This window comes from Cetorhinus maximus, chromosome 8 (genome assembly GCF_964194155.1).
Source record: "Cetorhinus maximus chromosome 8, sCetMax3.hap1.1, whole genome shotgun sequence".
NCBI classification, from domain to species: domain Eukaryota; kingdom Metazoa; phylum Chordata; class Chondrichthyes; order Lamniformes; family Cetorhinidae; genus Cetorhinus; species Cetorhinus maximus.
Genome location: NC_135886.1, coordinates 45,668,897 through 45,696,805, shown reverse-complemented (window position 1 = coordinate 45,696,805; position 27,909 = coordinate 45,668,897). Strand labels below are relative to the sequence as shown.

At 44.3% G+C, this 27,909-nt stretch overlaps 1 protein-coding gene across 1 annotated transcript; it reads left to right on the top strand.

Annotated features, from left to right (window-relative positions):
• Positions 1-1,521: 1,521 nt before the first annotated feature.
• Positions 1,522-19,443, top strand: LOC144683600 (olfactomedin-like protein 3). Its single transcript, XM_078546784.1, has 3 exons — positions 1,522-1,734; positions 10,524-10,809; positions 18,492-19,443. The coding sequence occupies exons 1-3, from the start codon at positions 1,627-1,629 to the stop codon at positions 19,274-19,276; spliced, it is 1,179 nt and encodes a 392-aa protein (XP_078402910.1). The 5' UTR covers positions 1,522-1,626; the 3' UTR covers positions 19,277-19,443.
• The last annotated feature ends 8,466 nt before the right edge of the window (positions 19,444-27,909 follow it).

Sequence of the window (27,909 nt, the reverse complement as noted above, 5' to 3'; positions counted from 1 at the left end):
AATCAGCAGTGATGTGACTTAACCACATGAATCCAAAATGCTTGCAGCTAACCACATGGCTGTCTTCAGCAACAACCATAGGGGACCACTGGGATGGGGAACTCCAAAGAGTCAGTGCTGAGCTCCCTAATTCCCACAAAACAAAGCAGAATCTCTGCTCTGTTTCTCCATCAGAACCATGCTCTAGCTAATATTTTACATGAAGAGGCCTGGATTTTATGATTGAAGCACTTCTTCACTGTGACAGGAATACAGCTGTCATGCAGAGATCCCTAACCTCAGCTATTATCTCTGGCATCTCCTATGAAGGAGGTGGGCTCCCTGTCCTCTTCAGACTGGCGAGCAGGGACTCACCGCTCGAGGAGGAATAAATGGGCAAGTTGCCTTCAAATATTTCTCCTGCCATTGGCATGGGGTCCCTCATCCACTCAAATCCCAAGGCCCTCCAAGCCTTGGAATACTATTCGATGGAGCCGAGTCGGCAGCCTATGCCTCCAGCCTCCCATCAGGAACATGCTTCAGACTCAGAGGTTGTGGGTTCCAGTCCTATCCAGAGGCTTGAGCACAATATCAGGATTAACACTCCCGAATGCTGCATTGTTGAAAATGCCAACTTTCAGATGAGATGTTAAACTGAGGCCCTGGCTTCCCCCTGACTAAAAATATCATGTTACTGTGTGTGTGATCTTGCTGTATGCAAATTGGCTGCTGTCTTCCAACATTACAACAGTGACTCAACTTCATTGTAAAGTGCTTTGGGGCATTCCGAGGTTGTGAAAGGTGCTATATAAATGTATGTCTTTCATTTATCAAGAAATAGTGCCATGGATTTTCATGCCCTTTCACCTTGTTTCATTTTGGTGGATTTGAGGTGCACAGGTGAGTCAGCTCAGCTGGATTAGGGCTGTATAGTGTCCAATTGTTAGATGGACCTTGGTAAGTGATTTGAAGCCTTTCCCACTACCCCAAAATTGGCCTGTTGGGTATCTCTATTTTCCATCATTCCACCAGTGGTAGCCATGCCTTCAGCTGCCAAGGCCTTAAGTTCTGGAATTCCCTCCCTAAATCTCTCTTTCTCTCTCTCTCTCTCCTACTTTAAGGCACTCTTTATAACCATACTCTTTCATCTGTTCTAACACTTCTTTATGTGCCTCAATGTCAAATTTTGTCTGATTTTGTTCTCCTGTGAAGCACTTTGAGGCATTTTATGCCATTAAATCCACACTATAAATAGAAGTCGTTGTTGTTATAGTGGCTTGTAAACAAGGCAATAATTAAAAATGTACTTCATAGTCTGGCCTAAAATATTTGTGCAGCTCTTGATGTCTATCATGATGCTGGATTGATTATAAGCTCTCCGTCTGCTGCGATCCATTTATTCCTGACCCATTAAAACTAACACTGGAGAAAACATATGGAATTAATAAGTGGATGATTGAGAATATTGTGTGGTCCCTCCAGCAATCCTTCCCCCAACCCCGACCCCTGCCTGTCTGTTGGTGCATTCCAAAGTCATGAGCTGGAATCAGACTCAAGATAGAGCACAGACACACACTACTCTCAGTACTCACACTCAGAGAGCTGCACGCTCCCTTTTACAGTCACAATCTAGGACCTTCACAAAAGATGGGGACATTGATCCAGTACCTCACTGTGGTCTCAGCCATTGTTCTGTCAGTGCAAAGTCAGCCCTCGTTCAGAGAATACATCGAGAGAAGACTGTCTGCTTTCGAGGTAAGTCTTTCAATGCTCGTTCATCGTGCTGTTTCTGATCTGCAAACGAGGAAACAATTAGAATTTTAAAAGTTTTATCGGCTCTTGGTCTCCAAGGTGGTGAGTTGGGAAATTGGAATTAACATTTAATTTCCCCAGCTGTCAATGCATTTTTAAAAGCACTGCATTTTCCCTGCCTCTTTGAGTGAATTTTTACTGTTTTTTTAAAACATTTTGGGATTTAATTTTTGGTATCGCTCTGGTTAGTGCATTTGCATGCAATTTTAACATGACTCTTAATCCATTTAAGCAGACAAATGCATGCCTCGAAAAGCACAAAATGGAACTTTATGTGAATGTATGAACCAGGGCGCTGAGGGAAATTAAACTCACCTGAGTGATTTCCAGTGATCCTAAGAATTCCCACTCATTGGGTTGCACAGTAGAGAATCAGAATCCTTGAAGGAGATCTTGAAAGAGCTCCAACTGCGTCACATGGATCTATACGGTCGCACTACACAAGCACAGTCATGTAAGTAAGCGTGTCTAGCAATGGGCCAGATGTAACGCACAAGGGGCAGGACTTTCCGTCTCCATCCACCACCTGGATCATCCGGTCCCGCCGAAAATCTGAATCTCCAGTGACCAGTCCCACCACGATGGGGCCGGAAAATCCCAGCCATGGTGCACGGAGTATCAAATGACAAGAAGGGTAATCTCCATGTTTAAATAACCCATAATAGTCCAGTTTTTAAATACTGTACAGTACAGGCAGGTGCAATGCGTGGCTTATTTTCTTGAGTTTTGGAGGGACTTAATGCAAGTTAAACTGATATGAGTTATAATTGATAGAAATGGTTAATGGAGCAGTGTCCCTATGCTAGGGAAATTTTAAGGTATTTATTACATCATAGATTGCATCTGCTGCCCAAGATTTATTCTTTTTAACCTCAGCTTTAACACAAAAATGAGCTCTACAGTGGTTGACTTGGTAAACACACTGCCTGGTGTGATTTGAGCTAAAACAGATGGTGAAGATTCCCAGTTGGCTCCCCAACTGAACTGGAATGCTGGTAGTGACCATTCATTTAACTTCCAGTCCCCTGGGCTAGGAAGGAGAATATCAGCCAAGATTCCCAATCCTGGCAATTGTTCAAGAAGGGAGGGAGGCAGAAAACAGGAAACCATAGGCCAGTTTGCTTGACATCTGTCACGGGGAAGTTATTGAAATTGATCATTAAGGAGGTTATAGCTGGGCACTTAGAGATCAAGGCAATCGGGAAGAGTCAGCATGGTTTTGTGAAAGGAAAATCATGTTTAACCAATTTACTGGAGTATTTTGAAGGAGTAACATCGCAGCAGATAAAGAGGAGCCTGTAGACATGCTGTACTTGGATTTCCAGAAGGCATTTCATAAGGTGCCACATCAAAGATTATTATGGAAAATAAAAGCCCATGGTGCAGGGGGTAACATATTAGCAGGGATAGTAGATTGATTGGCTGGCTGGCAGAAAGCAGAGAGTATGCATAAATGGGTCTTTTTTGGATTGGCAGGATGTGATGAGTGGAGTTCCACAGGGGCCTGTACTGGGGCCTCAACTTTTTACAATTTACATCAATGACTTAGATGAGGGGAATGAAGACATGGTAGCTAAATTTGTAGATGACACAAAGATAGGTAGGAAAGTGTGTTGTGAAGAGGACATGAGGAGGTTACAGATAGATATAGATAGGTTGAGTGAGTGGGCAAATATCTGGCAAATGGAGTTTAATTTGGGAAAATGTGAAGTTGTTCACTTAGGCAGGAAGAACAAAAAAGAAGAGTATTACTTAAATAGAGAACGGCTGCATAATTCTGAGGTGCAGAGGGACCTATGTGTTCTAGTACATGAGTCACAAAAAGTTAGTATGCAGGTAAGCAAGTAATTAAAAAGGCTAACGGAATGCTATGCTTTATTAAACAAGGGATTGAACTTAAAAGTAAGGATGTTATGCTTCAGTTATGCAGGGCATTGGTGAGACCGCACCTTGAATACTGTGTGCAGTTTTGGTCTCCTTGTTTAAGGAAGGATGTAAATGCATTGGAGGCGGTTTAAAGGAGGTTTATTAGATTGATACCTGGAATGAATGGGTTGTCTTATGAGGAAAGGCTGGACAGACTGGGTTTGTTTCCACTGGAATTTAGAAGAGTGAGGGGTGATTTGATCGAATTATACAAGATCCTGAATGGTCTTGACAAGGTGGATGTCGAAAGGATGTTTCCTCTTGTAGGTGAGTCCAGAACTAGGGGACGCTGATTCAAAATTAGGGGTTGCCCTTTTAGGACAGAGATAAGGAGAATTTTTTTCTCTCAGAGGGTTGTGCGACTTTGGAACTCTCTGCCTCAGAAGGTGGTGGAGGCAGGTCATTGAATATTTTTTAAGGCAGAGGTAGATAGATTATTTTTAGGCAAGGGAATCAAAGGTTATCATGGTTAGATGGGAATGTGGAAATCGAAACACAAGATCAGCCATTAGCAGGCTCGAGGGGCCGAATGGTCTACTCCTGTTCCTATTTCTTATGTCCTTATGTTCTTACATTCAGTGAATCCTATCAGATATGCTTTGAGTGAGAACATTGATCTAGACTATGATGGCCTCACAGTTGAACAGCCTGTCGATGACCAGGCTCACGCAAAGAGTAGCCATTTGAAAAAAGCAATGGACAGCTGCTAGTATCCATGGCAACATACCTCCGTATAGGTGAGCACCTTTAAATAGAATCAAATGGATCTCTGATTCTGACCATGTTAAGGAAATCAGTGGATACAATCAAAAGCCCTGGGTAATTTTGTTTTCAGCTGTGTACATGTTAACCCCTCTAGTCCTGGAGTATTTTACTTATTTAAAAGTCTGCTCCAAGGTCTAAAGTACAAAGCTTGTCAAAGGATAAATGAAAATCAGCTAGGTTGTATAACAGGAACTCTACCCACTCCATTAGATCATTGCCCAAGTGGAAAATGTGCCCCACTTAACCCAATTGAACTCACCACCGCCCTCACAAAACTCCAACCACCTACCCCCACAACAACCCTGGTCATTAAGACACTCCTTCTCAACTCTCTGAGGTCATTCTGTCAATCTGCACATTCTAATCCAGTTCCTGTTAATGCTCCTTTTCCACCATTCAAACTGATCCCCTTCTTCCTCCCTCACCACTTCACTACCAGAATGGTCATTCCACCTCAATGATTCTCATTCTAAGTTGGAAGGTTGAGGGGTGATCTAATTGAGTTATTAAAAATGATAGAAGGATTTGTTAGGATGTAGTCACATTGAAACCATTTCCTCTGGTAGGGAATTGAGAACAAAAGGACATAATCTTAAAGTCAGAACCAGACCATTTAGGTGTGAAATCAGGAAGTGTTTGTCATACAGAGGGTAATGGGAAAACCCCCAAAAGGCTCTGGGTTCTGAGACAATCAGAGCTTTTGCCATGAGAGCAATAGATCCTTCTTGGGTAAGGATATCAAATCCCTTTATTATTTTAGACACATTAATTAGATCACCCTAAACTCAAGCGGATATAAACCAAGATTATGTAACCTGGCCTCATGCGTTAATTCTTTCAGCCCTGATATCATTCTGGTGAATGGCCCTAAGCTCTGCAATTCCCTCCATAAACTCCCCCACCTCTCTTTCCTCCTTAAAATCTACCTCTCTGTCCTAATATCTCTTCCTTTGTCCTGGTGTCAAATTTTATTTGATAACACTTCTGGGAAGCTTCTTCGGATGTTTTACTTTGTCAAAAGCACTATTTAACTGCAAGTTGTTGTTGTTGCTGCACCCTCTCCAAGGTCTTTATGTCCTCCCTGAGATAAATTGCCCGCAACAGATCACAGTACTCCAGGTGGGGTCTGAAAAAGCTCTGTACGACTAAAGCATGTTCCTATGGTTTCCTCTTTGTATTTCAACCACTTTGCAATAAAGGCCAACAGTCCATTAGCTTTTTGATTGCTCTTTGTACCTGTGCATCAGCTGTTCCTGTGTACCTCAATATCCAAATTGTTCCACCTGGTCTTTCATCATTTAGAAAATATTCCAATTTGTCATTTTTGCAACTAAAATGGATCACCTCATATTTTCCCTTGTGAGACAACATCTTCAACAGTTTTGCCCACTTATTTGATCTGTCTATGTTTCTTTGCAGCTTACTGGTCCCATGTGCACATCTTACTGTGTCTCTTAACTTAATCTCATCAGAAAATTTGTACTATTCACTAATTCTTCATCCATATCGGTAATATATATGGTGAAAAGCTAAGCCCCTGTACAGATCACAGGGAATGCCATTTGTTACATCCAACCAATCAGAGCACCTTTTTATCTCTATTCTCTACCTCCCAACCAATTACCAGTCCATAATCACAAAATTAGGATCATCAGAAGTTTGAGGACAGTGGGATCCTAGCCTGATCCAACAGTAAAAGGCATTGATTAGAAAGGGATGCCTGCCCTCCTGGAATGGTTCAGACACTCCAAGAATTGAAAATTAATCTCCAGGACAGTGCTGTAAGCAAGCTAGGAAAAAATAATAAGGATATTAAAATAAATGTTTTCTTCATTTTGTTTGAACATTTTTGATATTAGTTATAAAAGGAATATTGGAGATGGGAATGAAGGTCGTTTGACTAATTATCTATTTAGGTAAAAGATCTCTTTTCACTTGAAAATTGGATGTGGGAATCTGGGCCTCTGTGATAATGGGCTAGTGAGGTGACTAATGGCAAGGCCGTGGAGGTGCGATGGTGGAAGGAATTCATTCAACCAAAGTTGGCGACTCTGGAATCAGAGCTGGAGTGTAGCTGAGGAACCAAGCACTTGTGTAGAGGCAAGGAAGAAAGAAAGTATTGACATCACTGAAGTCGTCATGGTTGACTGTCCCTCAATTTGAGGATGACGCTACACAGAGTCTCCAGTTTCTGCCATGGATCTTCATGTGACTGAATATAGGCCAATGACCGACCTGCAGGTCTTTGGGCACATGGAGCAGAACAGCCCAAGAGGTAGTGAGATCCAGACTGTAAAATCTGCTTCCTTTTCTTTCCTTCTCTGCTGCTGCTCTGCCTCATTATTAAGACATTGGGACTCAAAGCGTGATACAGCTTGATGGACAAGTTGTCGTCATTTTGAATGATTGGTAGCAAACTCCTCCCAGTTATTAATGTCAATGCCACTGCGCTTCAAGGAGTGCTTCAGAGTCCTTTGAAGCATTTTCTTTGTCCTCCCCTGGAACACTGGCCAACATTCCAGTCCTCCTGTTTCTCCCTCAACTTCCTGAACATGGCCTTAAAACACTAACTGTCAGTGTGAAACACTGATGATTGGGAGGTATGCAAATTGTCTTCCAGTGGGTTGCTCTGCTGGTGGGTTGAAGAATGGGTCATCAGATGTTTCTGACAGCCATGAGATGAATGTGGGACAAGGCAACCAGAGGAGAAAAAGGGGAGGTGTTACAATCCTGTAGATAGACTGTAAAACTAAATAACCAAATTTACTGAATTTCCTTTATTCAAAGTGTCATAGAGTTTACAGCATGGAAAGAGGCCTTTTGGCCCACCATGTCCACGCCGGGCATCAAGCCCCTATTTACTCTAATCCCATTTTCCAGCACTTGGCCCGTAGCCTTGTATGCTTTGGCATTTCAAATGTTCATCTAAATACTTCTTAAATGTTGTGGGTATTCCCGCCTCTATCACCCTTTCAGGCAGTGAGTTCCAGATGCCACCAGCCAGCCCAGGCAACATCCTGGTGAATCTCCTCTGCACCCTCTCTAGTGCAATCACATCCTTCATTCATGGAATGTGGGCATCGCAGTCAAGGCCTGCATTTATTACCCATTCCTAATTGCCCTTGAGAAGGTGGTGGTGAGCTGCCTTCTTGAAAAGTTGCAATGCATGTGGTGTATGTCCACTCACAGTGCTATTAGGGAGGGAATTCCAGGATTTTGACCCAGCGACAGTGAAGGAATGACAATATATTTCCAAGTCAGGATGGTGAGTGGCTTGGAGGGAAACTTTCAGATGATGATGATCCCATGTGTCTGCTGCCCTTGTCCTTCTAGGTGATAGTGGTTGTGGGTTTGGAAGGAGCCTTGGTGAGTTCCTGCAGTGCATCTTGCAGATGGCACACACTGCTGCCGCTGTGTGTTGGCAGTGGAGGGAGTGAATGTTTGTGGATGGGGTGCTAATCAATTTTGTCCTGGATGGTGTCAAGCTTCTTGAGTGCTGTTGGAGCTGCACTCATCCAGGCAAGGGGAGAGTATTCCATCACACTCCTGGCTTGTGCCTTGTAGATGATGGACAGGCTTTGGGGAGTCAGGAGGTGAGTTACTCATGAATGATCCCCAAATGAAGAAATTACCAACAAGTTTCCACTTTTTTAGCTTTTACTTAAACACGAAACAGAACCAATGCAAATTACACATGAATTAACAGGCAAATAATATTTCAAATAAAGAGACAATTTTTGCCTTAAATAGCTGATACAACAAAGATACGTCTTACACAACCACAAGCATTTGCATTAATCCCTGTGCAAATGTGCCATTACAGTTCCACAATATTCTGTTGGGTATATACTGCAAAAGGAAAAGCATTACAGAGCTATGGGGAAACATCAGGGGAGTGGGTAGTTATTTTTTATGGATAATTTAACACACCAGCTCTCTGGAAGGAATCTTTTCAGTGAGATAATGAGGGGCTAGCCAGGAACTGGTTCAGACTGCAGGGTTGAATTAATGGAGAACTGTTGTTATCTGAGCAGCCATCTGCAGCAGAGGCTCAATTATCAGTCCTAATGGGTGGGTCCCAACTCGGTAGTCTGTGAAACTGCCAGGCAATCAAAAATGACATATTCTCCATTGGTATGGAAATTTTAACAGGAATTTTTGTAAATGAACTTTCTGACAGTGGGGAATGGAAGTATTGGAAGGAATCTGACACAATGCCTAAGTCCACCATACGGTATTAGGATGTCAACTTGAGGACACTTTCATAAAATCATAGGGAAGAATTTTCCGGTCAGCGAGTGGGGGCGGTGCCCGCTCACCAATGTGTAAAATGACGCGCGGTGAGGTCAGGTGGGCGGCCCGATGTCACCGCGCATCATTTAGATTTTCAGTTCGGCGGGCGCACAGCCAAGCCAGCTGCGCAGCCGCCGAACTGTCAAAGGCCTATTGGGGCCATTTAAAACCTAATTGAAATAGTTAAATGAGCTGACCGTCCAACCTTAAGGATGGCGGGGCAAGCGAAGATCCCAGGCGGCCTTTGCATTTTTCATGAAACCTCATCCACGAGCGGGATGAGGTTTCATGAAGTTTTTGTAAATTAAATAAAGTTTTCCATTAATGTTCCTTGACATGTCCCAGCTCATGTGACACTGTCACATGAATGGACATGTCTTATAATATTTTCTTTTCTGTATTTAGCTTTTAAATGCTTTAACTGATCTCCCTGACACACCTCCGTGCCTCAGGGAGATTTCTGCGCTCTTTCGCGTGCATGCGCAAAAAAGCACAGGTCCCGACTCAGGGAATCCCCCCCCCCACCCACACAGGGAGCGCTGAGCGCTTCCAAGCAAGCATCACGCTGGGCGGGCCTTAATTGGGCCACCCATGTAAAATGGCGGCACGGACCCGATCGGGTTCACGCTCGCTCCTGCCCACCCCTGCACAACCCCCCCCAACGGGGGGGAAATTCAGCCCATAGAAAATTACAGCACAGAAGAGGGCCATTTGGCCTATTGTGCCCATGCTGGCTCTTTGAAACAGCTATCCAACTAATCCCACTCCCTGGTGTTTCCTATAACTCTGCAATTCTTTTACTTTTCCAGGATATCTCCAATAGCTTGTTGAAAGTTACGATCAAATTTACCTCCACCGCCCTTTCAGGTTCCCAATGTGTAAAACACATTCTCCTCATCACTCCCGTGATGCTTTTGCTAATTATTTTAAATCACTGTCCTCTGATCATTGAACCTCCTTTCTATTCAGGCAAGGAAGAGGACACAGTGCAGAAAATCTAAGGGAGTGGCTGAGGGTTAAGGGGGCGGGTGAGTGGCGCAGAATCTGAAATAAAAAGCCTTGAATAAGATAATTTTTCCCACCCCAACAGGGAAATAACAACGACCCTTTTCTTTTAATAATACTGTATAAATGCAATCAGGAGCATTATTAAACAAAATTTGACACCAAGTCACATTAGGGGGTATTGGAATAGATGATCAATGCTTGGTCACAGAGATTGGTTTCAAGGGCATCTTAAATGTGGAGAGAGAGTTAGAGAGGCAGAAGTTTTTGGGGGGAAATTTTCACAGTGGACAACTGAAGACACAGCTGCCATTTGTGGAGGGTCTAAAATCAAGGATGCGTAAGAGGCCAGAATTGGAGGGGTGCGTAGCTTTGAGGGCTGGAAGAGACAGGGTCTTAGACACAGAAAGATTTGAAAACAAGGATGAGAAACTTAAAATCGAGGCATTGCAGGATTGAGAGCCAGTATAGGATATTGAGCACGGGGTTGATGGAGGAACAGGACTTGGTGCAACTTAAGAAATGGATGGGAGTTTTAGATGAGCTCAAGTTTACTGAAGGTACAACATGGGTGGCCGGCCAGGAGATCTTTGGAATAGTCAGGTCTAGCGATAACCAAACATGGATCAGAATTTCAGCAGCAGAGATAAGCTGAGGCAGGGGCACAGGTGTACTTAAGCAATTGATCAGAATTAAAATATAGATGGCAGTTATTAATGAAGCCCCGTCTCTTTCTTGTACAGGATCGGATAGCTGTCTGGTATGATCAGACGCAGAGGTACTCCTCAGAATACAGAGAATTCAAAAACCAGGTCCTTACTCTTGTGGATGGCTTGGATAAGGAGAGGGAAGAGCTAAGACGCAACCTTGAATTGGCAACTTCTCGTATCGAACGTGTAGAGCGAGAGATGGACTACTTAGAGACCAAAAATCCAGCACCAGCCTGTGTGGAGGTAGAAGACAAGTTTATTGAGAAAAATGTTGAAAAAGGTCCGAAAAAGAAGAAACCTAAGCATGACAAGTTGATAGGTAAGAGATAGTTGATAGTGAATTATTGGATGAAAGCCACACTAACCACAAGCATTCTAATTCTTGCATATTCACTACTGGTTTTTGAAACACTCCTAAATGATTATAATTAGCCAGAAAATGGTCACTGAAAGCCCCTTGGTGGTTTCAGTAAGAAAGAACTTGCATTTATATGGCGCCTTTCACAAGCTCAGAATGGTCTAACATGTTTCACAGCCAAGTTTGGATTGTAGTCATTGTTGTAATGTTAGTTGCACAATGTGAAGCTGAGCCAGGAATGCTCCAGTTGTGACATATTCCTGTCCGTCTCCACCCCACCCCTCTCAAGTCTGAGCTGAGCTCAGTGATTTCAGCACTACTGGGCCTTGGATGTGTAACAAATGGTCTCAGTTCCCCAGGAAACAGGGAAAAGAAGAATCAGTCAGGGTTTCTCTCTTATTCTCTATGCAGTTAGCACTTGGTAGTACAGAACTGGAGTATCGCAGCAAAAAAGAGACTTTTTTGTCGAAGTTTATTCAAGATAATTCGCAAGAATACCAAATGCAATGGGAACAACAATTTATACTGCATGAGAAGACAGTGCTGATTGGCTGGCAGGTGGACTTGATTAGTAAAGGCTTTGCCATGGAGAATGCACCAGTTGATGGTGACTGACAATTAACTGCCAAGCACTGTTGAAATTTAAACCAGGCAGTTTGGCTCTGATTGGTGAAGGCCTGTTCTCATGCAGTATAAATTGTTGTTCCCCTTGTATCTGGTATTCTTGCAAATTGATGAGCGCAAGACAAAAAACTTTCACAATAAAAAATATCTCTTTTTTCAGCAATACGTAGTTAGCATTGTTTGAAAGTGTGTATGTGTATTTGGTACAAATATACGGGTGTGTGTACATAGATGTCTTCATGTACTTATTTTTGAATTCATTCATGGAATATGGGCATCAGTGGCTAGGCCAGTATTTTTATTTCCCATCCCTAATTGCCCTTGGGAAGGTGGTGATGAACCTCCTACTTGAACAGCTGCAGTCCATGTGGTGTAGGTACATCCTCAGTGCTGTTAGGAAGAGGATTCCAGGTTTTTGACCCAGCGACAGTGAATGAATGATGATATAGTTCCAAGTCAGGGTGGTGTGAGGCTCGGGGGGGAACATGAAGGCGTTGGTATTCCCCTGCTCTTGTCCTTCTACACGGTAGAGGTCAGTACGTGTGTGTGTGTGTATGTGTGTAAGTGTGTGTGTAGGTGTGTGTGTGTGTAAGTGTGCTTGTGTGAGATACAATTTCTTTGGGCTTTGAGGCCCCCATCTAAACTCAGATATGAAGAACCATCAAATGAGTGAAAACACTGGAGCAGAATTGCCACCATGGAATTAAACATTAGCATGAGTTAGTATGGCCCACATGGTGGATAAATCAAGCCAATTTAAGAACGAAACCCATTGTTTCTTTCAACCAGTGTTGAAACTATTAACAAACAGGAATTGAAGACAAAATCTAATCAATTGTTTTCTGGCACTTTTTGAAACAAAGAGGAAAACACAAGAGGCTGCCAAAGAGTTGACATCATTTGCCAAGAGTGAGATTGGAAATATAAATGGGCCTATTCTCAGGATAGTGAGGCTGTTTTTTGGATCTAAATATACATATTGAATCTATAAGAGGATTTCCCCATGGTAATTATATACAAAGGATGCTAGCCCCCTGTTCGGTCAGGCATAGAGGCTTAAGGCCTACTATCTGTCCAATGTCTTTAGTGCTTACTTACACAGCCAACCAGCAATTAGCTCTGGTAGTCTACAGGCCAGAGTGACAGGGTCATTAGATGCCCCAGGAGATGATTGTCCCTGCCCTTTTGCAAGTTGCTCCAGGCCCAAGTAAGGATCCCACACTCAGAGTTTACGAGCCAATGGCAGTGGAACCAATGAATTTTCAGCGGTAATGGCGAAGAGCTAGAACCTCGGGGGACAACTGCTGCTTACAGGTGGAGGATCCTTCGGGAAGAAGACTTAAACACACATGAGGAACTCAACAGGAAACCACCTCATGTTTTCTTTTCTCTAGTCATATTGCTCATTGAATTGAAATTGGGAGGCTCCTACTGTTATGGCCACGTGAGGAGAGGTAAAATATGACTCCCCTATCATAACACCCCAATTCTGACTGTAATAGGATGAAGGTCTGTGCTTAACCTGTTATGTACTGATTGCAAATAAAGGAATCTGACAGGCTGATAAGAGTCTCCTGCTCAGGGGAAGTGCCCTCAGTGGCCTGAGCAGCTGGAGTAGATGGGGTCACAGGCAGAGAGGAATTGAAGCGGCTCGACACCCGTGGAGTGTCCTGAGAGGAGGCTCCCAGGGTGTCCAGCTGACGCTCATCCTCCCTGTGGGTGCCTGAGGGCCTGACCCTGACTCCAGCAGGAGATGGTACACCTGGAGTGAGGTCAAGATGCCTCATCCCCATGTCGTCTATATCTTGATGGTGCCCACCAGGGTGTATGGCCATGGAGTACAGGGCCAAGCGCAAATCCAGCAAATCCATGGTGGTCGCCAGCCTTCCCATGGTGACCTCGAGGTGCTCGCATGTTGGATCCATCACACCAGACAGAACACGGACGGACTCCTCAATCATTCACTCTAGTCTGCTGAGTGACTGTTGGATCTCTGTTTGATGTCCCACCGTCTGTTGTATCTCCAGCATTGAGTTGGTGGCCGCTTCCAGAGGTTCATCATCTGACTCGGACTGAGCAGGTGGCTGGTCTCCAGCAGCCTTCCGAATGCGGGATCCCTGGGCTGTCCCTGCCTCCGGCTGCTGTGAGGGCATGTCAGTGAGGTGTTCCCCAGATAGTGAGCCTGAGCCTAATCTATAACTGTGTCCCACCGACATGTGTCTCTGAGCTGGTGGAGGGTGCGTGTGAGCGTCATGACGGTTCTTCCAGAACTTTCTCTTCGGACATGGTCTGTGGGCTTTGACTGGTGCTCAACTGCCATGTGGGCCTCGATCTGCTGGCGCCTGGAAAATAGAAAATGGAGTTTCAGTTAATGAGCATGAGCTAGATAAGACTGCATGTGACTCACTGTGACTGTCAGGATTTGATGAGGTGATGGAGCTGTGATCTGTACTAGGTTGCTGGGAGAAGCCGATCTCCCCTTCCCACAGGAGTGATCCCTGTCCTCCCCAGCCAGCTCCGCTGCTGCCTCCTCAAACTCAGTGAGGGCAATGATGTCGGCCGTCCCTCCCCCAGTCTGTGATCTCTCATTCCTGTTGTGTGCCAGCCCGGCCTGTATGAAGAATAAAGAAAGGCATGTGATGAGAAGGGATGGAACAGAGGCTGGGTGAGATGCATGTTCCCTGATTGTGGTGAGTCCACCCAGAAGAGCCAGAGGATGGAGTGTGAGCAATATGTTGGATGAGATGTTGGATGTGATAGTCTCGGTGAGTGAATGAGTGTTTACATGTGTCTCCCGCTAATGTTTGTGTGAGATCCCTGAAGAGAGTAGCCGCTTGAGTGCATGATGCCCTGATGAGATTTTGATATTTGAGGGGGTTGAGAGATGACTTGCCCTGGCGGAGCGGACAAGATCATTCACCTTATTTCTGCACTGGGTGGCATTTCGGGCATGGTTGCCAGTAACGCTGACCTCCTCTGCGACCATCTCCCATGCCGGAGATGTGAGGCTGCTGTGCTTCCTGGAGGCAACCCTGGGATACAGGACATGCCTGAGCGCCTGCATTCCTCTGATCACGGCCTGAAGGACCTGGTGGGTGAAGTGGGGTGCTGCCTGCTTGTTGAGACTCTCGGCTTTCTTCTTGTGGCTGGAAGACATCTCTGCACATGTCCGGAAGACAGATGGGCTGAAGAGAGTGAGATGTATGTGTTGGAGTGGCATTTAAATATGGCGCCCGGATCTTCAACCCTGCCAGCTGACAGCGGGCAGACGAATCTGCTCCTGACCCACTAGGTGATTTGATCTGATACTCACCTGTGCATAACTAATGACCCTCCAAGTGTGGAATTGGGTGTGAGTTCCCGCCATTATGGCCAGCGGGGCAGATGCCACCAAAACCGCCCATCACCGCTCTTCGTCTCATTAATGGAATATTCTGCCCAATGCTGGTTGCTGTTTATTATTGTGCAGCTTCCCCTGAGGATTACTCTCAGTAATCGATTTGATTATCTTACACAGAATAGATGTGAGACTGGTGGGTCTCTAGTTGTCCGTCCGTCACCATCTAAATATAGGACTTGCAATGGAAGGAATCAGGATTTTCCAAAGCACTTTACAGCCAATGAAGTACTTTCCAAGTGCAGTCACTTATAATTTGGATATGCAGCAACCAATTTGTGCACAGCAAGGCCACCCAAACAGAAATGAAATAATAACAACAGTAACTTATATTTATATTTACCATAGTGAAATGTCTCAAGGCACTTCACAGGAGCATTATAAAATAAAGTATGGCACCGAGCCTCATAAGGAGATGACTAAAAGCTTGGTAAAAGATGTAGGTTTTAAGATGCGCCTTAAAGGAGGAAAGCCAAGTAGAGAGGTGGAGAGGTATAGGGAGGGTATTCCAGAAGTTAGGGCCCAGACAGCTGAAGGTGCTAATGGTGAAGCGGTTAAAATCGGAGATGCATGGGAAGCCAGAATGAGAGGAGCACAGATATCTCAGATGGTTGTGGCTGCAGGAGATTAAGGAGAGGTGAGGGCAAAGAGTGATTTGAAAATAAATAAAGGAATTTTAAAATCAAGATGTTGCTTAACCGGCCAATGTAGGTTAGTGAGCACAGGGGCAATAGAGGAATAGGACTTGCTGTGAGTTGAGGCATGGGCAGCAAAATTTTGGATGACCTCAAGTTTACTGAAGACAGATTGTGGGAGATCAGACAGGAATGTGTTGTAATAGTCAAGCCTCATGGGGTAACGAAAGCAAGAATAAGGGTTTCAGCAAGAACTGAGCTGAGACGGGGCAAAGTGGGGCAATGATATGGAGCAAGAAATAGACGGTCTTAGTGATGGCACGAATTTGAGGTCAGAAGTTCATCTCAGTGTCAAATATGACACCAGGATTGCAAACAGACTGGCTTAATCTCAAACTGTTGCCAGGGACAGGGGTGGAGTCAGAAGCTAAGGAACAGTAACAAAAATACCTGGAAAAACTCAGCAGGTCTGACAGCATCTGCGGAGAGGAGCACAGTTAACATTTCGAGTCCATATGACTCTTCACCAGAACATTTTTGAATTTTTGTTTTTGTTTCGGATTTCCAGGATCCGCAGTTTTTTGCTTTTAGCTAAGGAACAGTGTTTGGAATAGGGACTGAAACAGTGCCCTGATCTTAGGAAGACTGAATTGGATGTTGGATAAGCAGTTTGATAATTTAGCAACAGTGGAGGAGTCGAGAGAGGTGGTGGTGAGGTAGAGCTGGGAGTACACATGAAAACTAATGCTGTGCCTTTGGATGATGTCACCAAGGGGCAGCATGTAGATGACAAATAAAAGGGGACCAAGGATAGATCCTTGGGTAGATCCTTAGCGGAGGCGGTGATGTAGTGGTATTGTCAATGGACTGGTATTCCAGAATCCCAGGGTAATGATCTGGGGACCTGGGTGCAAATTCCACAATGGCAGATGGTGAAATTTGAATTAAAAGTCTGATGATCACCATGAAACCAATGTCGATTGTCGTAAAAACCCACCTGGTCCACTAATGTCCTTTAGGGAAGAAAATCTGCCATCCTTGCCTGGTCTGGCCTACATATGACTCCAGACCCACAATAATGTGGTTGAGTCTTAAAATACCCTCTGAACAAGGACAATTAGGGATGGGCAATAAATGTTGGCCTAGCCAGTGATGCCCACATCCAATGAATTTTTAAAAAACACCAGAGATGATGGAATGGGAGCAGGAAGAGAAGCTATTGCAAGTGAATTTCTGGCTACAATTGAATAGATAAGATAGAAACTGGGTGAGAGCAGTCCCACCCAGTTGACTAAATAATCTGTTTTAGTGATAGAGATGAAGGAATAAATATTAGCCAGGACAAAGGGAGAACTCCCTGCTCTTCTGCAGATAGTGCCATGCGATATTTTAAGTTCACCAGAGATAGTGGATGAAGTCTCAGTTTAACATCTCAACCAAAAGTGCATCACCCCTTGGTACTGCACTGGAGTGTCAGCCGAAATTATGGAGTCCAGTCTCCAAGACTTGAATTCACAATCCACAGCCTCAGAAGCTATTTAATGGACAGACTTGTTGGGGTGAAATTGGCCTAAATCAGTGGCATGAAAGGAGCTCATAGCAAATTGGCAGTCCACTCTACATCATGAGAACATAAGAAATAGGAGCAGGAGTAGGCCATTTGCCCCCTCGAGCCTGTTCTGCCATTCAATAAGATCATGGCTGATCTAATTGTGGCTTTAACTCCAATTTCCTCCCTGCCCTGCATAACTTTTCACTCCCCTATAGTTCAAAAGTCTAACTCAGCCTTGAATATATTCAATAACCCAGCCTCCACAGCTCTTTGTAGAAGTGAGTTCCAAGGGTTAAGACCCCCGATAGAAGAAATTCCTCCTCATGGACAACTTAATGGGGAGACCCCTTATTTTTAAACTGTACCCCCCTACAAGTGGAAACATCCTCTCAACATCTACCCTGTCAACGCACCTCACTGTTTCAATAAGATCACTTCTCATTCCTCTAAACTCCAATGGGTATAGGCACATCCTGTTCAATCCCTTCATCCAGGAATCAACCTAGTGAACCTTCTCTGAACTGCCTCCATTGCAAATATATCTTTCCCTGCTTAAGTAATGAAACCAAAGCTTCACATCGTAAGTTAGGTGCAGTTTAACCAATGCCCTGCACATTTGTAGCAAGACTTCCCTACTTTTATCCTCGATCCCCTTTGCAATAGAGACCAACATTCATTTACCTTCCTAATTACTTGCGGCACCTATAATGGCATGCTATAATGTTGTGACTCATGTACAGGGACACCCAGATCCCTCAGTACCATAACATTCTACAGTCTCTTTCCATTTAAATAATATTCTCCTTTATTACACTTCCCACCAAAGTGGACAATCTCACATTTTCCCACCCTATACTCTATCTGCCAATTTTTTGTCCATTCACTTAACCTATCTATATCCCTTTTCAGACTCTTTGTATCCCCCTGACAACTTACTTTCCCATCTTTCTTTGTATCGTCAGCAAATTTGACTACCATACCCAAGGTCCCTTCATCCAATTCACCAACGTAGATCGTGAATACTTGAGGCCCCAACATTGATGTCTGTAGCACCCCATTAGTTACAGTTTGCCAACCTGAAAATGTTCCATTTATCCCCACTCCCTGTTTCCTGTTAACTAGCCCACCTCTATCCATGCTCATTTTTACCCCCAAACCATGAGCTCTTATCTTATCTTATGTAGTAACCTTTTATGTGGCACCTTATCAAATACCTGCTGGAAATACAAATACACACTACATCTACTGGTTCCCCTTAATCCACTCTGCTTGTTACATCCTCAAAAAAGTCTAATAAATTGATCAATCACGATATGATGACTGGTTATATTTTATCCATTGAAGTTAATGGAGGGAGATTGTTTTCATTTCTAGATTAGATTTCCAGAAAAATTTCTTTTCAGCCCTTTGACTTTTTGGCTTTTTCTCTTTCCAGATTGCAGAGAAATGATTGCCAGCATTAAAGCAATGAAAATAGTTAAGAAGCTGGAGACTACTTCCGGCCTGTGGACCAGGGACCTCATGTCAGACTCTGAGAAGGTCTATGTCTTTGACGGTATAGGTAACGACACAATCTATGAATTCGCCAAAATAAGGGACCTCACCGACTTCTCTGGTTTGATGAAAGCAAAGAAAATCAAACTGCCTTACCCATGGGCAGGCACAGGTCACCTGGTGTACAAAGGCTTCCTGTATTACATTAGAAATGAGCCCGAGTTCCAAGTGATCAAATTTGACCTGAAGAACCAGACAGTGACAGATAGTGCCATGTTTCCTGCCGAGCAGCAGATCCCAGTGTATAGCCTCTCACCATTCAACTACATTGACCTGGCTGCAGATGAGCAAGGTTTGTGGGCCATGTATGCCACCCTAGAGAATGAGAAGCACATCTGTCTCGCCAGGTTGGATCCCAAGACACTGGATATCGAGCAGATGTGGGATACGCCGTGCCCCATAGAGAATGCCGAGAATGCCTTTGTCATCTGTGGGACACTTTACGTAGTGTACAACAGCAAGCTCCGCAGCCGCTCACGGATCCAGTGTGTGTATGACGTCAATGGCATAGTGACCAATGAGCTAGCGCCTTTGATGTACTTCCCCAAACGATATGGGACGCACGCCAGCATCAAATACAGCCCAAGAGAGAATTTCCTCTATGCCTGGGATGATGGGTACCAAATAATATATAGGCTGGCAATGAAGCAGAAATCAGAACTGTAAACTTTGCATCTAAATACATTTCATTACTAGGATCATGAGCCTGCGCAACCTTCCACAAAAGCAGTAAGGAACCAGGGCAAGATGGAGAAAAATGATAATGCTTTAAGATGAGTGATTGGTTAATTTACCCTGGCACCATTAAAGTACTTAGCACCATGAAAATAGAATCAATATATAATTAATTAAGAGATTTATAAATAACTGTACATTAACATGTCTGATGATATGTTATGCATAATTGCATCAAGGGTTTTCCACTATGTTGCAAGTAGCAGCAGTCAAATTGAGGAGCTAGTCAAAAGGGATAACAAATGCCAGGAAAAACAACCGCATCGAACACATTCACGTGAAACTTTGCACAATCATTAAAAAATTTCATGCAATTCCACGCAAACATGTTGATGCATTCAGATGCTAACAAATGTCCCTGAAGAAAGAACTTGTGCTTTTTATGACATCCCAAAACACTTCACGGCCCATGAAGTACTTCTGAAGTGTAGTCAGTGTAGTAATAAGCAATTTGTGCACAGCAAACACCCACAAACAGCAAAGAAATAAATGAATAGATCATTTGTTTTAGGTGTTGGTTGATTGGTAAGTATTGGCCAGAACACCAGGGAGCACTGCCTTACTCTACTTTAAAGATTGGGGCTGGATTTTACAAAGGCAAATCAGGTGGGCCCCCTTCCCCCATGCCTACATAAAATATAACATCAGGCTAGCAATTCAACATCACCCTGCCACTCCCTGATAATACAGAATGCGAGTGGGTCCCATGAAAAGGTCAAATAATGAGCTGTTAAGCTTGTTAAAAACCTAATAGACTGCAATTTCTTGTGGTCCACTCTATTTTACGGGAGGTGCACAGGAAAGACGTCGGGAGTGAGTTAAGCCAGTTATGCGGGGACGGCACAAGGGCGCATGAAAAGGTCTGCAAGCAGGTCCATACATGGATTAACAGCAGAGTCCGATGGTGAAAGCATTTGGCTGTTAGTATACTTCATTTGTTCAGGTCCTACAGGCTGACAGAACAATTGAGGAGAGAGTGAGAGGGCCAGGAGCCTTCAAGTTGGTGGCCAGGACCAACTTCCAGTTCACGGCCTAACCCCTCTCCCACCAGGTGTCTCCCCCAGGCACTCAATTTGCTATGCAGCTCCCTGCACCATGCTAATTGGCCGGCCAACCCTTTATTGGACATCGTGTAATGGCTGACTACACACCCTCCCCTTCTGCCTCCCTTACCCCACCATTAACTGTAAAATCCAGCCCATGGTGTGGAATAATTTATGTTCACCTGAGAGAGCAGGCAGGGCTTTAGTTTGATATTTTATTCAACAGACAGCACCATCAGCAGTGCAGCACCCTTTCAGTACTGTCATCAAATAGACCTCTCTCTCAGATACTGCCATTGACTAGACTTCTCTCCCAAACACTGTCATCAATTAGACCTCTGTCTCAGGCACCATCATTGACTAGGCCTCTATCCCAGACACTGTCAATGACTAGACCTCTCTCCCACAGGTAGCTGAGGTGCTGAGTTAGATATCCCTTGATGTTGGGATACTTGTTAGCCGTAGGTAGGGTACATGGTTTTATAGTAGGTAACTTGTTATCATTCAGATCCATTCAGAAACTAGGGTTTCATTGCACCCATTTTCAAGGATCCAGTACATAGTTAGAAAACTGTATTGCTTGTAGCTGAGAATAGATTTTGACAAGATTTGTCATTTTTATATATATATATGTATATGGTACAGCAAAGGATTTACCTTAGCCATGGTAATACACTGGCTTGTCCATAATACCCTGGTACGGGGTTTGCCCCTTACTACCCTGGTATTAGGTTTATTCCTGATACCAAGGTACAAACTGGCTTGTCCCGCAACAATCCAAAGGGTAAATTCAATGAGACATCAGTCCCTGTTGCTGTTGAGTCTAGCTCCGCATTGTTGTAACACCGACTATTTTGCAACCTATGACTGTACTGCCTTATAACTGATCTATTATCCTGTATGTAATCACCATGTATATTTTTATAATTATAATGATCTGTATTAAGAATAATCACTAAGTGTGAGACTAGGTGATGTAATTGATTAAAGTTCTCTGCATTCTATTCCATTTACAGACTTGAAGATGAAAGTCTTTTCTGATAGCTATAAGTTCATAGAACCATGGAAGTGGTTAGCACAGAACAAAGCTACTTGGTCCATCCCAGCTCCCTGCGTTGGTTTTTTGAAAGCGCTATCTAGTTAGTCCCAAGACCTGGTTCTTTCCCCATAGCAATGCAATTCTTTTCTTTTTCAAGTATATATCCAATTCCCCTTCAAAAGTTATTATTGAGTCTGCTTCCACCACCCTTTCAGGGTGTGCATTCCAGAACATGACCATTTGTTGCACAAAGGAATTTCTCCTCATCTCCCCTCTGGTTCTTTTGTCAATTGTCTTAAATCAGTGACATCTGCTTACCAACCTTCCTGTCATTCGTCTTACTTAATCTATCAAAACCCCTCATAATCTTGAATACTCTATTATCTTTTCCCTCAACCTTCTCTGGCCTAGGGAGAATAACCCCAGATGCTCCAAACTCTCCACATAACTGAAGTCCCTCATCCTTAAAGTTGCCAAGTAAAATGAAGTTGGTCAGCATGAGTCCCAAGTTCTAGTCAGCACAATACGATGCTCGTACAGGGAGGCCTTCACATTTTTGTGTATTTACTCCAGATCTTTTCCCTGAATCAGTGAGTAGGTTGAGTGAAAATTTTCTTGCCTGGCAGTGAATCAGCAGCCCTTTTTAAATTCCACCTAATTATTCTTCCTCATCTTCATCCATCTGACTCAAAGGGACTAACCAGTACACAAAATGATCTTTAGCTGTGTAAGAGCATTTTCCACATATGAACCATATCACTTGATTGTAATTGCCTTCCATATCATATTAGTTAATGGTGCAGCTATCTCAGCATGCCAATGGGCCTGTGCCAAAGCCCACCAACCTGAGGAATATCCTATGCATCTGTTTGTTGTAAGGTGGACCCAGTCCACATTTAACTGGTGGGGCCTCTGCTTACTCTGTTGTCCCTGGATGATGAAACAGATAGAGAGTAAGATGAAGCAGAACAAGAGTGCCTATGACAGAAGTCCAATTGATAATACAAGTAAGAACCAGACTGAATATAAAATAATCAGAGGGGAAGTCAAAAAAATTAAATAAGAGCAGCAAAGAAATAATGAGAAGACTGGCACCAACACAAAAGGAATCCAAAAGTCTTCCATAGTTATATAAATAATAAAAGGGTGGTAAAAGAAGGAGTAGGGCCAATTAAAACCAAAAAGGAGACTTGCATATGGAGAAAGAGCACATATAGCTAAAGTATGAGATGACAGCTTTACATCTGTCTTTACCAAGGAAGAAGATATTGCCAAATTTGATGAAAGAGGAGGTACTTGAGAGATTGGATGGGCTAAAGATTGATAAAGGGCAAGTATTAGAAAGGCTGGGGTGGCTCTGGAGTACGTGCAGCACTTCCCATATCTCAGCAGCCACCTCTCCCAAGAGACTACCATTGATGAGGAAGTCCAAGGCCGAGTCAACTGTGCCAGCGCTGCCTTCTTCATGCTGCGCCAACATGTCTTTGGCAACAGGGACTTTTGCAAACCAACAAAGGTTCTGGCTTATAAAACCGTTGTGTTGGCTACCCTCCTCTACTGCAGTGGAACATGGACTGTCTACCAATGTCACATTAAGATCCTTGAGAGCTTCCATCAGCGGCTCTTGTGTCGAATCCTGGGGATCAAATAGAAGGACCGCCAGACTAACGTGAGTGTCCTCCACGAAGCTCTGATTCTGCAGAACCAACTCTGATGGACAGGGCTATTGCATCTGGATGCCCAAAAACCGTCTCGCTCAGCAGGTTCTCTTCTCACAGCTCTCCATTGGCCAACGCTTAAAGGGCGGGCAAAGAAAAAGGTATAAGGATATGCTGAAGGTCGCTCTAAAGCACGGAGGCATTAACACCACTGACTGGAAGGAGAATGCTGCCAATCACTTGACATGGCACCACCTGGTCCATCAAGGCGCAAGCCACTTCGAGGCTCAGAGACTTGACAGCGAGGCGGAACATGGCAGCAGAAGAAGAAGAAGCCTCGCCCGGGCTGCGATTTCCACTTCCCTACGCAACAACATGCCCCCACTGCGGAAGAACATGTGGACCCAAAATTGGGCTCCTCAGTCATCTGAAGTCTCACCAAGCCTGACGGACATCATCCTTGATTCCGAGGGAACGCAGCCAACAGCGACAACCACCTAAAGTTAATAAGTCACCAGGACCAACTGAGATGCATCCAAGGATACTGAAGGAAGTAAGGTTGGAAAATGCAGAGGCACTGGTCATTATCTTCCAATCCTCCTTAGGTACAGGGATGGTGCCAGAGGAATGAAGAATTGAAAAAGTTACATCCTTGTCCAAAAAAGGGTGTAAGGATAAACACAGCAACAGGCCAGTCAGTTTAACCTCAGTGGTGGGGAAACTATTAGGAACAATAATCTGGCACAAAATTAACAGTCACCCAGACAAACGTGGATCAATTAAGGAAAGTCAACACAGGGGTTTGTTAAAGGCAAAATCCATTCAATGAATTTAATTGAGGTAACAGGGAGAGTTGATTGAGGGCAATGCAGTTGATGTGGTGTATATGGATTTCCAAAAGGCATTTGATAAAGTGCCGCATAACAGGCTTGTCAGCGAAGTTAAAGCCTTTGGAATGAAAGTGACAGTAGCAACATGGATATGAAATTGGTAAGTGGCAGGAAACAGAGAGTAATTGTGAGTGGCTGTTTTTCGAACTGGAGGAAGGTATATAGTAGGGTTCCCCAGGTGTTGGTATTAGGACCACTGCTTTTCTTGATCGATACTGATAACCTAGACTTGAGTGCAAAATTTGCAGATGACTCAGAACTTAAAAAGTGTTGCTAAATGTGAGAAGAATAGCAATAGACTTCAAGAGGACATAGGCAGGCTGGTGGAATGGGAGGATATGTGACTGATGAAATTTATTGCAGATATGTGAACAAGGAGAGGCAATATAAAATAAAGGGTACAATTTTAAAAGGAGCTGGGATGTGCTCAAATCATTGAAGGTGGCAGGCAGATTGAGAAAGTGTTTGTTCTTTCATGGGATGTGGGCATCACTGACAATGTCAGCGTTTGTTGTCCATCTCTAATTGCCCCTGAATTGATCTGTCTGCTCAGCCATTTCAGAGAGCAGATAAGAGCAACCATATTGCTGTGGGTCTGGAGTCACACATAGGCCAGACCAGGTAAAGGTGGCAGATTTCCTTCCCTAAAGGGCATTAGTGAGCCAGATGGGTTTTTACAACAATCGATGATAACTTCATGGTCACTGTTACTGAGAGTAGCTTTATATTCCAGATTTATTAATCAAATTCGAATTCCACCAGCTGCCTTGGCAGAATTTGAACCCAGTGCCCCCAGAGCATTAGCCTGGGCCTCTGGATTACTAGTCCTTTTTTTTTATTCATTCACGGGAGTTGGGCTTCACTGGCTGGGCCAGCATTTATTGCCCATCCCTAGTTGCCCTTGAGAAGGTGATGGTAAGCTGCCTTCTTGAACCGCTCCAGTCCATATAGCGTAGGTACACCCACAGTGCTGTTAGGGAGGGAGTTCCAGGATTTTGACCCTGTGACAGTGAAGGAACGGCGGTATATTTCCAAGTCTGGATATTGAGTGACTTAGAGGGGAACTTCCTGGTGGTGGTGTTCCCATCTATCTGCTGCCCTTGTCCTTCTAGATGGTGGTGGTCTTTGGTTTGGAAGGTGCTGTCAAAGGAGCCTTGGTGAATTCCTGCAGTGCATATTGTAGATGGTACACACTGTTACTACTGTGCAACGGTGGTGGGGGGAGTGAATGTTTGTGGATGTGATGCCAATCAAGCATTGTCCTGGATGGTGTCGAGCTTCTTGAGTGTTATGGGAGCTGCACTCATCCACTCCTGACTTGTGCCTTGTAGATGGTGGACAGGCTTTGGGGAGTCAGGAGGTGAGTTATTCGTCGCACGATTCCTAGCCTCTGACCTGCTCTTGTAGCCACAATATTTATATGGCTAGTCCAGTTCAGTTTCTGGTCAATGATAATCCCCAGGATGTTTATAGTGAGGGATTTAGTGATTTTAACATTGAACATCAAGGGGTGATGGTTGGATTCTCTCTCGTTGGAGATGGTCATTGCCTGACACTTGTGTGGCGCGAATGTCACTTGCCACTTGTCAGCCCAAGCCTGGGTATTATCCCGGCCTTGCTGCATTTGGACATGGACTGCTTCAGTATCTGAGGAGTCGTGAATGGTGCTGAACATTGTGCAATCATCAGTGAATATCCCCACTTCTGACCTTATGATGGCAGAAAGGTCATTGATGAAGGAGCTGAAGTTGGTTGGCCCCAGGACACTACCCTGAGGAACTCCAGCAGTGGTGTCCTGGAGCTGAGATGACTGACCACCAACAACCACAACCATCTTCCTTTGTGCTAGGCTTGACTCCAGCCAACGTAGAGTTTCCCCCCTGATTCCCATTGACTCCAGTTTTGCAAAGGCACCTTGATGCTACACTCTGTCAAATGCTGCCTTGATGTCAAGGGCAGTCACTCTCACCTCACCTCGGGAGTTCAGCTGTTTTGTCCATGTTTGAATTAAGGCTGTAATGAGATGAGGAGCTGAGTGGCCCTGGAGGAACACAAATTGGGCGTCCGTGAGCAGGTTATTGCTAAGCAAGTGCCGCTTAATAGCACTGTTGATGACCTTTTCCATTACTTTACTGATGATCAAGAGTAGACTGATGAGGCAGTAATTTGCCAGGTTGGATTTGTCCTGCTTTTTGTGTACAGGGCATACCTGGACAATTTTCCACTTAGCCGGGTAGATGCCAGTGTTATAGCTGTACTGGAACAGCTTGGCTAGGGGCGCAGCAAGTTCTGGAGCACAAGTCTTCAGTACTATTATTGGAATATTGACAGTGCCCATAGCCTTTGCAGTATTCAGTGCCTTCAGCCATTTCTTGCTCTCACATGAAGTGAATCGAATTGGCTGAAGACTAGCATCTGTGATGCTGGGGACTTCCGGAGGAGGCCGAGATGAATCATTCACTCAGCACTTCTGGCTGAAGATTGTAGCAAATGTTTCAGTCTTATCTTTTGCACTGATGTGCTGGGCTTCTCCATCATTGAGGATGGGGATATTTGTGGTGTCTCCTCCTCCAGTGAGTTGTTTAATTGTCCACCACCATTCACGACTGGATGTGGCAGGACTGCAGAGCTTAGATTTAATCCGTTGGTTGTGGGATCGCTTAGCTCTGGCTATCACTTGCTGCTTATGTTGTTTGGCATGCAAGTAGTCCTGTGTTATAGTTTCACCAGGTTGACACCTCATTTTTAGGTATGCCCAAAGTCCAGTGACATTATCACTACACCACCGTCACCTCATAAGGTATATGGGACCTTGGGCTTTATAAATGGAGGTATAGAGTATAAAAGCAAGGAGGTTATGGTGAATCTTTATAAAACAATGGTTCAGCATCAACTGGAGTACTGGGTCCAGTTCTGGGCATAACACTTTATGAAGGATGGAAAGGGCTTGGCGACAATGCAGAAAAGGATTACGAGAATGGTTCCAAGTAATAAAGACTTCAGTTATGAAGATAGACTGGCAAAGCTGAGGCTGCTCTCTTTAAAGGAGAGAAGTTTGAGAGGTGATTTGATAGAGATGTTCAAAATCAAGAGGGACCTGGTAAGAGTAAATAGGGAGAAACCGTTCCTATTAGTGGAACAGTTGAGAATCAGAGGACACAGATTTATGGTGATTGGCAAAAGAACCAGCGGCAACATAAGGAAAAATGATTTTACACAGCGTGTGGTTAAGATCTGGTATGCACTCCCTGACAGTGCTGTAGAGGCAGAGTCAAACTTAACTTGCAAAATGGAATTTAACAATTTTCTAAAGAAAAACAAAATTGCAGGGTTATGTGGAAAAGGCAGGAGAATGGGACTCGATGATAGCTCTTACCCAGAGAGCTAGGATGGGCACAATGGGCTGAATGGCCTCCTTCTCTGCTGTAATTATTCTATGATTCTATGGGCTGGATTATACACTGAGGGTGGGCTCCCCACGCCCCAGTATAATTGTCAGGGATGAACCTGCCTCCACTTGGACGGCTCCTCTTGCTTTAATGGGCGGAACTTTCTATTTTGAAGATTAAGTCTGGTGGCAGGGCACTCGGCCTGCCATTAAGCCAACATGAAAATTGGGAGAACAAGATTGCAAACGTCAGGAGTCTGATTTTGGCCTCCCACTAAATTCCTGCTGCTGATAGGAACGGAAAATTCTACCCAATGTTTTGGGCAGCTGCCCTGAGGCAGGACTTCACTCTGTCTCCAGGAAGAAGTCCTGCCTTATAGAGCTGCCAGCCAAAGGGAGACCAGCAGCTCTGTGCTACACCAGTACCAGTATTTCAGGATGCCAGCGAGGAGGAGAAAACCATAGATGCCCCGAAACCCCAGGTGAGTCTGTGATCGCCTGGGCTAGGTTGGCAGGCCCTGGAGAGGGGAGGGTGGTGGGGAGGGG